Genomic DNA, 13,548 nt, shown 5'->3' on the forward strand with positions numbered 1-13,548 from the left:
CAGCTAAGGAGTCGTGACTGCCGAACGCGGGGACCAGTAGCGAAGGTTGGCTGGAGGCTGCCAGCCTGCGCAGCGGTGTGCGTGGGAATTCTGCGTCCTTGCGTCCCGTTCCTTGGCCCTCGCGCGGCCGCGCCACCAGCGAGGGAGCTGATTTCTCGCCGCCCTCTCACCCCTCCCCTCCCCCACACTACTCCCGGGAGCCTGGCGCTCGCTCCGGGCCGCGGGGCCTAGTGTTGCTCCGCGAGCTCGCGGAGCACCCGCTGTCTCCGCTGCTGCTGCTGCTGCTGCTGCTGCTGCTGCTGTCGCCGCCGTCACCGCCGCGATGGCGCCGCTCCTGGGCCGCAAGCCCTTCCCGCTGGTGAAGCCGCTTCCCGGCGAAGAGCCGCTCTTCACTATCGCGCACACTCAGGAGGCCTTCCGCACCCGGGAGTATCCTTTTCTAGCCGCGCCGGCCTGGCCGCCCGCGGGGTGGGCAGGGGGCTCCTCGGGCCCGGGGCCCTGCAGCCCCGCGCGGGTGGCAGCTGTCAGCGTGCGGATGCCCGCGGGCCTACACCGTGAGTCCGAGCCCGCGGTTCTGGGCGGGGAAGCGGGCGGCGGGGGTGAGGACCGGCGCCGTACCGGGCGCTACAGAGCCCCGCGCCCTCCATTCCCCGGCACCGCACTTTGTCCCCGGGCCTCGCAGTCGAGGAGCGACCCCCACCACCACACCCCCTCGGGTTGGCTTTAGATCCATGGACCGCAGGGAGCGGGATTTCCTTTGCCTTTTTTTTTTTTTTTAAATTAAACCTTCGAGTGAAGTTTTTAAAATGGTACCCATGTGGCCTCGTGATCCGGCTTGTACAAGTCTCGACTGCGTTTTACCCCGATCTCTGCGGGGGCACTTGTGTTTTTCTCCTAGTGGACTTGAGGTGACAGAATAGTGAGGCACAAAACCAAGAATAAAGTTCCAGACTTAGAGGGAAAGTTACTTTGGAGGAGCTGATGTCTGTCCCTACGCATGCACAGGTTTGGAATTTTGACGATTTAGAAGGTTGGTGATTTTAAGTAAAATTAAAAAATAGATACCAAGACATCCTTAGAGTTTTTATGTTGTAACTTAAGGTCACGAGGCTGATGTTTTATATACTAAGCATCCTCTCTAATCATTGTCTTCTTGAACAGGCCTAGTTTCTTGGTTAAAAGTTGTACAACTTTTATTACTTTTTAATGGATACCAGTTGAGTCCTATTGACGCTTTTGTGTAAAAAAAGATTTTTGAATCCATCTTTAATGTAGAGAAAGCTTCAAGAAGGCTAATGTATTTAGTTTCGTCAGCCCCTTTACCTTTGGTAGGACTTGATTTCTTGTAGTTTCTGCTTGCTTTTGTACAGAGGAGGAAGTGCCCAGGTGAGGGATATCATTTGATTTCATTTCTTTTTGTTCACCCCTTTCATGTACTTAAAAAAAAATCTTCACCTGAGGATATGTTTTTATTGATTTGAGAGAGAAAGAGAGAGAGAAACATTGCCTCCTGTATGAGTCTGTAGGTACTAGGGATCAACTGCAACCTAGGTATGTGTCTTGACCTGGATAGGAACCCCGAAACCTTTTGGTGTTCCAGGGGAACACTCCAACTAACTGAGCCAGCTGGCCAGCGCTAATGTAATCATTTATAGGATAATTTCATTCTTGTTCGATTGCAGTTTGTGACTATTGGGTGTTTACATATAAAGAAACCTGGAAAGTGAGTCCATGCTGTGTAGGAAGGCTCTTAAAATATAACCATAGCATCTTAGAGCTGAATGGGTCTGGGAGATGTTCAGGCTCTCCTGCCTGCTTTGCCAGGTGGTCCCAGAGAGTTGAGATTGACACACACTGTAAAGGATGAGAGTCAGGAGTAGAATCCACTGCTTTTCTTACGTCATCCCTGTACCTAAATTAAAACCATGGAATGCTACTCCTTTTAATGATGTTAGTCCACTTTTGTGTCAGTTTGTGGTATAAGATGAGGTCCATTTAAGGGAGGGGTGGGGAACCTAATCTGGTTCTTTTTCTTGTTCTGTTAGGACTTTCAGAATATTATTCTAAGGTTGCACTACTTTAAAAAAAAAAACAACATTCCAAACATTGATAGAGTGAAAAATTACTTGTGGGAATCAGCCATATCCTTTTCAAATGCCATTCAAATGTCATCTTTTGAGCAGTTGATTCCTCACACTAACATATTATCAGATGTTAATTTTTCAGGTATGATTCTAAAGGAGTATAAGAAACATGATAGAGAAGAGACAAACGCTAAATCTTTTAAGTACTGAGCCATGTAAAAGTGGCCGTAGCTAGCTAATTTAGAACTGGCAGCACAGGCTTTTTCATATAATTTACTAAAATCTTTGAAATATAATGATATATATGAAGCGTTCCTCTTAATGATGACAGTTAAACTGAAGCCTGAAACTTGTAAAGTGGCATGTGTTTAATAAAAAATTCCCATACCAGTATTTGTAGAACCCTTTTAACCAAGGAATTCATAAATTGTGTTACATATTGGGGGTATATTGCCCACTTGGGAGTGTCTACAAGTGGAAGCACTTTAGGAGGTTTTTTTTAAACTATTGTATTTTGTGTTTATCAGGTTGGCATATTTTTTTATCAGGCTATTAGGGATTTCATAGAGGAGAACAGGTACGTGGTTGGGTTTCAGCTGCATTTGAAATACTGTTATTTCCAGTTCTATATATATATATATACATACACACACACACACACACACATATATACATATATATGTATATGTGTGTGTGTGTGTGTATATATATATATATATATATATATATTTTTTATTTCTTTATTTTTATTGATTTTTTTACAGAGAGGAAGGGAGAGGGATAGTGAGTTAGAAATATCCATGAGAGAGAAACATCGATCACCTGCCTCCTGCACACCCCCTACTGGGGATGTGCCCACAACCAAGGTACATGCCCTTGACTGGAATCGAACCTGGGACCCTTCAGTCCTCAGGCTGACGCTCTATCCACTTAGCCAAACTGGTTAGGGGTTAATTTATATTTATAATTATGTTTTTAATAGGATTTGAGTGGTTTTCTTCTAAGTACTACCTTTTGATTGCATGTATATTTTATAACAAATTTATGTGATGTTTTATTGACTTAAAGCTCTGAGTGTTGTTATGTTCTTAAAAGCATTATTATACATCATCATTAAATTTACAGTAGTAGTTGTGAATGATGCACACACTTAATAACTGGGTGTTATATATTGATTGTTTTTTTGTACAGTGTCTTTGAATCTGTGCTACATTAACTTCCCTACTGTAGTACTTCAGGCAGGACAGTAGATCTTAGTTGGGAAAATTCACTTTATCAGAATACTATTAGTTAATTTACTTATTGATTTTAAAGAGAGGGAGAGAGATATTGATTTGTTGCTCCACCCATTCATGCACTCATTGCTTGATTTGAAAAAATATATATATTTTTGAAATCTTTATTGTTCAGATTATTACAGTTCCTCATTTTTCCCCCCATAGCTCCCCTCTACCTGGTTCCCACCCCACCCCATGCCCTTACCCCCCACACCCCCGCCACTGTCCTCATCCATAGGTGTATGATTTTTGTCCAGTCTCTTCCTGCACCCCCCACACCGCTTTCCCCCCGAGGATTGTCAGTCCACTCCCTTTCTATGCCCTTGATTCTATTATATTCACCAGTTTATTCTGTTCATCAGATTTTTTATTCACCTGATTTTTATTTTTATTTATTTTTTATTTTTTAATTTCTTTATTGATTAAGGTATCACATATTTGTCCTCGTCCCCCCATTCCCATCCCACACCCCTCCCCACACATGCCCCCACCCCCCTGTTGTCCTTAACCGCTGGTTGGGCTCATATGTCTGCACACAAGTCCTTTGGTTGATCTCCCCCTTTACCCCCCCCCTTCCCTCCCCCCCCCCCCCCCCCAGGCCCAACAGTCTGATCCATGCCTCCTTGTTTCTGGGTCTGTTCTTGTTCATCAGTCTATGTTGTTCATTATTTCCCCTAGATGAGTGAGGTCATGTGCTATTAGAAATACACTTATAAGAACCAAAAATGAGACAAGCAATAATGGTTATGGTGACAGGCAAATAAATAAGTGTGTAGTGAGTTTCTTTCTGGGCCAACAGTTCTTTTGAGACCCAATTTCAATGTCCAACAGTTCCTTATGTGTACATGTCAGCACTGACATTTCAGTTCTGGATGGTGGACAAATGGTGGTAATGCAGGTCCGACTCTGTCTGGTTTGGTCCTGGGCAATCTGCAGTGATGCACAGCTGCTAACTGCTAGTATGGGAAGGCCACATCAGCGTCTTCCGTCTCTGGACTGCTTCTCTTCTGTCTTCATGCTGGAGTAGTCCTGTCAATTCCTCTCTTGCTGGAATCCTCATGGTCTCGGAGTTGTTTTCTGAAAATATACAAACATATTCTCGACCAAAAGTTAATAAAGGAATATTTTCTATAAATTTGACTGGGGATCCTTTTTCAATTTTTGCCCAAATGATTTTCCTCTGGCTTGTTTTGTCACCTTGTGTGTTTTTCATGGGTGTCTTGCTTTTAGCCTTACAATTAATTTTCTAGATGTAATTTACTTACAGGATATTTTTCCTTACATGATATTCCTCTACTATCCCCTCCTTTTTTGATTTAAATGTTAGGAGGCTTTTGTATTCACCTGATTTTTAGATTCACTTGTTGATAGATATGTATTTGTTGTCCATAATTTTTATCTTTACCTTTTTCTTCTTCTTCCTCTTCTTAAAGAATACCTTTCAGCATTTCATATAATACTGGTTTGGCGGTGATGAACTCCTTTAGCTTTTTCTTATCTGTGAAGCTCTTTATCTGACCTTCAATTCTGAATGATAGCTTTGCTGGGTAGAGTAATCTTGGTTGTAGGTTCTTACTATTCACCACTTTGAATATTTCTTGCCACTCCCATCTGGCCTGCATAGTTTCTGTTGAGAAATCAGCTGATAATCGTATGGGTACTCCCTTGTAGGTAACTGTTTTTCTCTTGCTGCTTTTAATATTCCCTCTTTGTCTTTTGCTCTTGGCATTTTAATTATGATGTGTCTTGGTGTGGTCCTCTTTGGATTCCTCTTGTTTGGGGTTCTCTGTGCTTCCTGGATTTTAAGTCTATTTCTTTCACCAGGTGGGGGAAGTTTTCTGTTATTATTTCTTCAAATAGGTTTTCAGTATCTTGCTCTCTCTCTTCTGGGACCCCCATAATTCTGATGTTGGTACGCTTGAAGTTGTCCCAGAGGCTCCTTACACTATCTTCATATTTTGGGATTCTTTTTTCTTTTCTGGTTGGGTGTTTTTTGCTTCTTTGTATTTCAAATCTTTGACTTGATTCTTGCGATCCTCTAGTCTGCTGTTGGATCTCTGTATATATATATATATTTTTTTTCAGTCAGTGTATGTTTAATTTCTAGTTGGTTCTTTTTCATATCCTCGAGGGTCTCGCTAAATTTATCAGCCTTTTCTAGAAAATTCTTGAAAAACATTATAACTGTGGTTTTGAGCTCTATATCCAGTCGTTTGCTTTCCTCCATTTCTTTCCTTTGTGACCTGTTTCTTTGTCTCTGCATTTTGGCTGCTTCCCTGAGTTGATAGAGTGGCTTTGTGTGCTAGGTGTCCTATAGGGCCCAGTGGCTCAGCCTCCCCAGTTACCTGAGGTGGACACTCTTGGTGCACCCCTTTGTGGGCTGTGTGCACAGTCTTGTTGTAGTTAAGCCTTGATTGTTGTTGGTATCACTGGGAGGAATTGACCTCCAGGCCAATGGGCTGTGAGGATCAGCTGTGTCTATGATGGAAGAAGTTCTGTGCTGGAGACACTCTTATGAGACAAGACTTGCTTCAGTGGGGCTTTGGTGCTCACTGAGTCTACCCCTTGAGTGTGTCCCTTATGGATCTGAGGGGTTGTAATCTGGATGGTCCCACTCTGACGCCTGGTTACGCTGGCTCTTGGATCTCCAAGGAGGTGCTAATTTAGCCTCTGCCTGAGGCCACCCAGCAGGAGCTACGGAGAGATCTTCAGATTCCTCTTCTTTGTTTGGGTTTTGGAGGTGCCCAGATGAGGCCCAGCTGTGAAGCAGTGCAAACTGCTGTGGGGCCTTGGGCCTTCTTTTGGATGTTCTGGGTCTCTCTGACTCAGCTGCAGTTTGTTAGGTACCTTTAGATTTCAAAGGACCAGGCCATTCATATGCAAAAGCCTCTTTGCACAGCTTGGATGGGGCGGAGTCTCAGGGTGGAGCAAACAGCAATGGCTTCCTGTCAGCCCTGCCCTAAGAGGCCCCCGAGTCTCAGTGTCCCTTGGTAATCGCTGCAAGCATCTCTGAGAGAAAGCCGCCCTTGAGAGTTCTGCCCGCTGCCAGATAGTCCAGTTTCTCCCTGTATGAGTCTGGGTCCCCAGTGTCTTGCCCAGAACTGGAGTTCAGAGCAGTCGGGAGCTTGTGTCTGTCTCCCTGTGGATTGAAAAAGCCAGCCCTCCATGTGCGCGCCTCCGTACCTCTGCACTTTACTTCCACAGCTCCTCTGAGTCTCAGTGTGCTTTTCTCTTCCCTTCTAGTTGGAGAATTTCCACTTAGCCAGCCTTCCTGTGGTTCTGGATGATGTCCGTTTTGTCTTTTAGTTGTAGTTTTGAAGTGGTTGTGCGAGGCAGCAAGTTCAGGTGTTTACACATGCCGCCATCTTGGTTTCTCTATATTTTTTTATTGATTTCAGAGAGGAAGGGAGAGGGAGAGAGATAGCAACATCAATGATGAGAGAGAATCATTGATCAATTGCCTCCTACACGCCTCCTATTGGGGATCAAGCCTGCAATCTGGGCATGTGCCCTGACCTGGAATTGAACGCTGAACCACTGAGCCACACCAGCTGGGCTGATTCTTTTTAATTTTCTATTTTTTATTGAATTTATTTGGGTTATATTGGTTAATAAAATTATATAGATTTAAGGTGTGCAATTCTATAATACATCATCTCTATATTGTATTGTGTGTTCACCACCCAAGTCATGTCTTTTTTCATCACCATTTCATTTGATTCTTTATGTGTCCTGATGGGATGGAACCAGCAACCTTGGCTTATGGGGACGATGCTTTATGAACTCAGCTACCCGGCCAGGGTCTATCAGAATCAATTCTTGATGTGATTATTTGACAATAGTATGTTACCTTGACTGTATTTAAGTCAAGGTGGGTTTTAAGGAGGAACTGAAACTATAAGCAGCCTGTTGTAGGTTAATATTTTTGTTGTATTGCTTTAACTATCTTAGTTTCTAAAGCCTAGAAACAGCTGGTTATTCATTTTTTGCTGCATCAATATATGAGAACTTTCAGCTGGTGTAATGAGGAAGGGCTATTAGAATATGGCCAGAATAACTTGCTTGCTTAGAAAACCATGACTAGAGCAGGTTGCGTTTTTTATTTTCAGAGAGAGGGAGGGAGAGAGGGAGAGAAGGCTAGAAACACCTAGGATGAGAGAGAATCCTCCTGCGTGCCCCCTAGTGGGGATTGAGCCCGCAACCTGGGCATGTGCCTTGACTGGGAATCAAACCAGTGACCTCCTGGTTTACAAGTCAACTCTCAACCACTGCGGTATACAAATGGGGCTAGAGCATGTTTCAAGAGTTGGAGTTGTGCCCTGACTGATTTGGCTCAGTGGATAGAGCTGCGGACTGAAGGGTCCCAGGTTCGATTCCAGTCAAGGGCATGTACCTTGGTTGTGGGCACATCCCCAGTGGGGTGTGTGCAGGAGGCAGCTGATCGATATTTCTCTCTTATCGATGTTTCTAACTCTCTATCCCTCTCCCTTCCTCTCTGTAAAAAATCAATAAAATATAATTTTTTAAAAAAGAGTTGGAGTTGCAAGACAGGCTTTTATTGGACAGTGGAATACTGAGCTCTTACATTAACTTTTATAATTTAACTTCTTTAAAGTAACAAGCTATACCACATTAGAGTGATTTATTATTTTTATTAGAGGAAGGGAGGGAGGGAGGGAGAAAGAGACAGAGTCATTTATGGCTTGCCTCCTGAATGCATTCCGGCTTGGGATCCAAAAAACCTGGATTTGTGCCCCGATTGGGAATTGAACCTACCACCTTTTGGTGTATGGGACAGTGCTCCAACCAACTGAGCCACACTGGCCAGGGCTAGAGTTATTTTTATTTTTTAGTTAATCCTCACTGAGGACGTTTTTCTATTGACTTATTTTTTAAATACCCTTTTTAAAAGAAGATATTTTTATTGATTTCAGAGAGGAAGGAAAAGGGAGAGAGAGAGAGAGATAGAAGCATCCATGATGAGAATCACTGATCGGCTGCCTCCCGCAAGTTCCCCACGGGATTGAGCCCACAACCCAGGCATGTGCCCTTGACTGGAATTGAACCTGGGACCCTTGAGTTCGCAGGCCGACGCTCTATCCACTGAGCCAAACTGGCTAGGCTAAATATCTTTCTTTTATTGATTTCAAGAGGAAAGGAGAGGGAGAGAGAAACATTAATGATGAGAATCACTGATCAGCTGCCTCCTGCCTGCTCCACACCGGGATAGAGCCAGCAACCCGGGCATGTGCCCTGACTGGGAATCGAACCCTGACCTCCACTGAGCCATGCCAGCCAGGCATTCTATTGACTTTTAGATTGAGTGGAAGTGGGGAGGGAGAGAAAGGGAGACATCAATGTGAGAAAGAGACATCTGTTGGTTGCCTCCCACACTGGTGGGTCCAGGGATTGAGCCTGTGACCCTTTGGTGCTTGGGCAGAAACTCTAAAGTCTAACCACTGAGCACCACTGGCTAGAGTTATTTTTAACTTAATGACTAACTGGTCCAAAGAGAAAAAAATAGGATAAAAAGCATATCTTGACTTGGTACTTTGTCATCTCACTTAGAACTCAGGGTTATAGTTGTGCTTATTTAACCTCCATACTTTTCTGGGCCACTTCATTTTAGGCTATCAAGTCCTTCCTTCCTTCCTTCCTTCCTTCCTTCCTTCCTTCCTTCCTTCCTTCCTTCCTTCCTTCTTTCCTTCCTTCCTTCCTTCCTTCCTTCCTTCCTTCCTTCCTTCCTTCCGTCATTCATTCATTCACTTATTCACTCACTCTATTTATTTTAACCCTCACCTGAGGATATTTTCCCCATTGATTTTTATAGAGAATGGAAAGTGGGGGGAGAGAAATACCATGAGAGAGACATATCGACTGGCTGCCTCCCACAAGCACCCCTGCCAGGGCTGGGGAACCTGCAACCAATGTATGTTCTCTTGACCAGGAATTGAACCCAAGACCCTTTGTGGGCTGAGGCTTTAACCACTAAGTCAAACTGCACAGAGTACTTTATTGAGAGAAACAATTCTTACAAGGCGAAAGAACAAAGAAGCAGCATATTGTAGGAAGAGGTATTCCTTGAACTCATGAAAAGTAGATGCATAATGAGATAGTCTAGGACTTGAAAATATCTTATTATTTATAGTTTATACAACCTTTGGAGAACTGCTTTGACATTTTCTCTGCAATTATATGTGCAGCAGTAGCTGGAACATAAAAAACCTCAATTGGCATTTGCTCTGAATGGTTATTTGAGAGTGAATGACTTATTTTGGTAACCTAAAATCTGAAATAGGATTTAGAGGCAGCTGTCTCAATATCCTTCTAGTCAGCCTTTTCTTTCATTCTCATTTTTTTCTCTTGCTTTCTTTAAACAGAGTAATAACCAGAACAAAATTACATAAACTTAAAAATACCCAGTGTTAAGGGGTGTTGTAGGAATTTCAGTTTTAGCCTTTTTAAAAAAATTGATTTTAGAGCCCGGCTGGTGTGGCTCACTGGTTTGACCCATGAACCAGGAAGCTCCAGTTTGATTCCCTGGCAGGGCACATGACCAGGTTGCAGGTGTGATTCCCCAGTAGGGGGTGTGCAGGAGGCAGCCGATCAATGATTCTCACTGATGTTTCTATCTCCCTCTCCCTTCCTCTCTCTGAAATCATTAAGAACATATGTTTAAAAAATTGAGCTAGAGAAAGGGGGAGGACGAGAGAGAAACATCGATTTGTTCCACTTATTTCTGCATTCACTGGTTGATTGTTGTATGTGCCCTGACGATTGAACCCACAACTTTGGGGTATCTGGATGATACTTGAACCAACTTAGTTTTTAAAGTAATCAGAAGAAATGGGTTTAAAAACAAACAAGGCTGAGAAAAAAGGAAGTTAGGGTGAGAAGCACAAAGCACCAGAAAAGAGGATTACCAGTGTGGCCAATTAAAATATTTTGCCTGGGTCAGAAATAAAGATCAGAGGCTGGATTTGTTAATGGCTCTGTTTGCTATTGGCAAGGACTGACTTGAGAAATGTGTAAGTGGCTGCAGTTGGGGACTGAAGAAATGAGGATGATTCCCTCATTTCTGATTAGGGCACTAGGGCCATTCAGTGAGAATGGAAATATCTGTTAAAGTAGCAAGTTTAGGAGGATGAGGTGGGGTAATAAGAATTTAGATTAGAAACAGTTGGGTTTGAGGTATTACTGAGATATCTAGGCCAGTGGTCGGCAAACTTATTAGTCAACAGAGCCAAATATCAACAGTACAACAATTGAAATTTCTTTTGAGAGCCAAATTTTTTAAACTTCTTTTTTAAAAAAAAATATTTTATTGATTTTTTTACAGAGAGGAAGGGAGAGGGATAGAGAGTTAGAAACATCGATGAGAGAGAAACATCAATCAGCTGCCTCCTGCACACCTGCTGCTGGGGATGTGCCAGCAACCAAGGTATGTGCCCTTGCCCGGAATCGAACCTGGGACCCTTCATTCTGCAGGCTGACGCTCTATCCACTGAGCCAAACTGGTCAGGGCTATTCCTACTTTTAAAAGTAACTAATAAAATAAAATGTTCTCTCTTTTTTTAAATCCTTATCTGAGGACATGCTTATTGATTTTAGAGAGAAGGGAAGGAAGAGTGAGAGACAGAGAGAAACATCAATGTAAGAGAAACATTAATAAGTTGTCTCCCCATATACCACACCCTGACTAGGAATCAAACCCACAAGTTTACTATTGGTATGGAATGATGCTCCAACCACCTGAGTCATACCGTATCTCTTTAGGATATATTTGTTAATATCATTTACATTCTCTGATTTCTCAGTGAATTTCTTCAGTGTTGCTAAGTAACTATTAAAATGCTAACTTTTTGTATGTTTAAATAAATTCACTTACTGATTGTCTTTATTTTACCTCCAATCCTTAAGTGCCAAACAGGCAAACAAAAAAAAAGTCCATCTTGTTATGATATAAAAATACCATTATATTTATGATAATAGAAGCCATGCTATTGCCTTTTTTCTCTTTACTGTAGTTCACCCTATCTGTAGGGAATTAGTTCCAAGATCCCCCAGTACTGTATTTGAAACAGCACCGAAATATTGAAATATTGAAACAGTATTGAACCCTATATAATACTTTTTTTGTATATATACATCTTAATGAGGTCTTAAGGTTTCTTTTTGGCATATCTGATTTGCCAGCAATATTACTCTTGGTGCTTTGAGGCCATTAGTAAGTAAAATTAAAGTTGTTTAAACACAAGCATAGAGATAACCATAATGGTCCATCGGATACTAATATCATTCAGGTAGCGTATACAGCCTGAATATGCTGGGCAAAGGGATGGTTCATAGAATGGGATGACACAAGATTTAAAACATAAATTATTTATTTCTGGAATTTTCCACAATTTTTTGAACTATGTTTGGGTAATTGAAACGAGAGCAAAATTGCACTATATAATTTTCTATAAATTTTCAGTGATTGGCTTTATATGACTATACTAGAGGTCCGGTGCATGAAATTCAGCACAGGTGGTGGTGGGTGTCCCTCAGCCTGGCTTGTGTCCTTCCAATCCGGAACCCGTTGGGGGATGTTGGGCCTAAATCGGCAGTCGGACATTCCCTGCAATCCAAGACGCTGCCTGCACCAGTGACCATAATTTTCATACAGGTGAAAGGCATCTTGCTGTTGTATGGACAGCTACATTTTTTTGCTCTGATTATAAAAAGTAGTACATAATATCCTTCTGAGGCAGTAGTACCATTTCTCCCATCTTATGGGTGGAAAAACTGAAGCAGAGAGAAGTTAAGTAATTGGCTTTGTCACACAGTTATAAGTGTCAGAATCAGGGCTGACCACAAAATGCAAGCCAGAGTCCATGCATGTCATCACTGCATCATCCTGTTTTTTTCAATGTTAGAGTAGCCTTGCCAGGTTTTAATTTTTAAATCTAAGAGGCTATTCCAATATATAGGGTAGGAACCCGAGGCCTGGCCGGAAATCAGGGCCGATCTGTGGGGCGACTGGTGGGCAGGACGATTGGGCAGCCCTTGCTGGCACCCGCCTTGGCTGGCAGCCTGGCGCTGCCTGCTGGCCGGCCCCACCCCCCGATCACTGCCGCTGACAGTTGCCTCCCTTTGGGGGCAGACGCTCAACGCAGGACCATCTGTGGGGTGACTGGTGGGTGTGGTGATTGGGCGGCCCCCACTGGCACGTGCCTTGGCTGGCGGCCTGGCGCTGCCCTGCATTGAGCATCTGCCCTTGGTGGTCAGTGCGCGTCATAATGACCAGTTGTTCCACTGTTTGGTCGATTTGCATATTAAGGTTTTATTAAATAGGATAGAAGTCTGACTTGTGGTTTTTGTGTAATCCTTTAAATACTAGAGGCCCGGTGCACGAGATTTGTGCTCGTTGGGAGGATGGGTCCCTCAGCCCGACCTGCACCCTCTCCAATCCGGGAGCCCTCAGTGGATGTCCTACTGACGGCTTAGGCCCGCTCCCTGTGTTTTTCTGCTCTATGCGGACCTGCCTGCTTGACACTGCTGCTAGCCCTGTTGTCTGCTCTCTGCGGGGGCCCGCTTACCCCTCGCCGCAGTAAGGGCTAAAAGGACTGGGGGACTCTGGTGCGGCTGAGGGGACTGGGCGCCGCCATCTTGTGGCTATGGGCGCCACCATCTTTGTGATGGAGTGACAGTCAATTTGCACATTCCCTCTTTATTAGATAGGATTAGCACCATCCCCAATGAGGGAAATAGATTTGTTGCTTCGTTTTTGTCAGATCTGGAGGTGGTGCTTTTACTATTGGTTAAAACTGCTATTTTGGATTCTCTGGTTTTGTCCCTGTTTGTCTTGTTATTGATCATAACCCTAGAAAACCAAGAATCTTCATATATTAAAAAGGAAATTACTTGTTTAGTTGTGAGTTAATATCACACAGGGAGCTTTTTAAAAACTTATTTCAACTGCTATAAAATAAAGTAACTAGGAAAGTAGACATTGGCAGCGAATTCTCTAGTTGTGTCAGTTTATTTGCTAACTTAGCATCTGTTGCTGTGCATAAAAGTAAATTAGCCCTAACCGGTTTGGCTCAGTGGATAGAGCGTCGGCCTGTGGACTCAAGGGTCCCAGGTTCGATTCCGGTCAAGGGCATGTACCTTGGTTGCAGGCACATCCCCAGTAGGGGGTGTGC

At 43.4% G+C, this 13,548-nt stretch overlaps 1 protein-coding gene across 1 annotated transcript in view; it reads left to right on the plus strand.

Moving 5' to 3' along the window:
• Positions 1-293: 293 nt before the first annotated feature.
• BAZ1B (bromodomain adjacent to zinc finger domain 1B) overlaps positions 294-13,548 on the plus strand; it is a 72,958-nt gene continuing 59,703 nt past the window's right edge. The window contains exon 1 of the mRNA XM_054714848.1: positions 294-429. Within this exon, the coding sequence (XP_054570823.1) occupies positions 323-429 (107 nt within the window). The 5' untranslated portion in view covers positions 294-322. The remainder of the gene's footprint in view (positions 430-13,548) is intronic.

This window comes from Eptesicus fuscus, chromosome 4, assembly GCF_027574615.1.
Source record: "Eptesicus fuscus isolate TK198812 chromosome 4, DD_ASM_mEF_20220401, whole genome shotgun sequence".
Classification (NCBI taxonomy): Eukaryota; Metazoa; Chordata; class Mammalia; order Chiroptera; family Vespertilionidae; genus Eptesicus; species Eptesicus fuscus.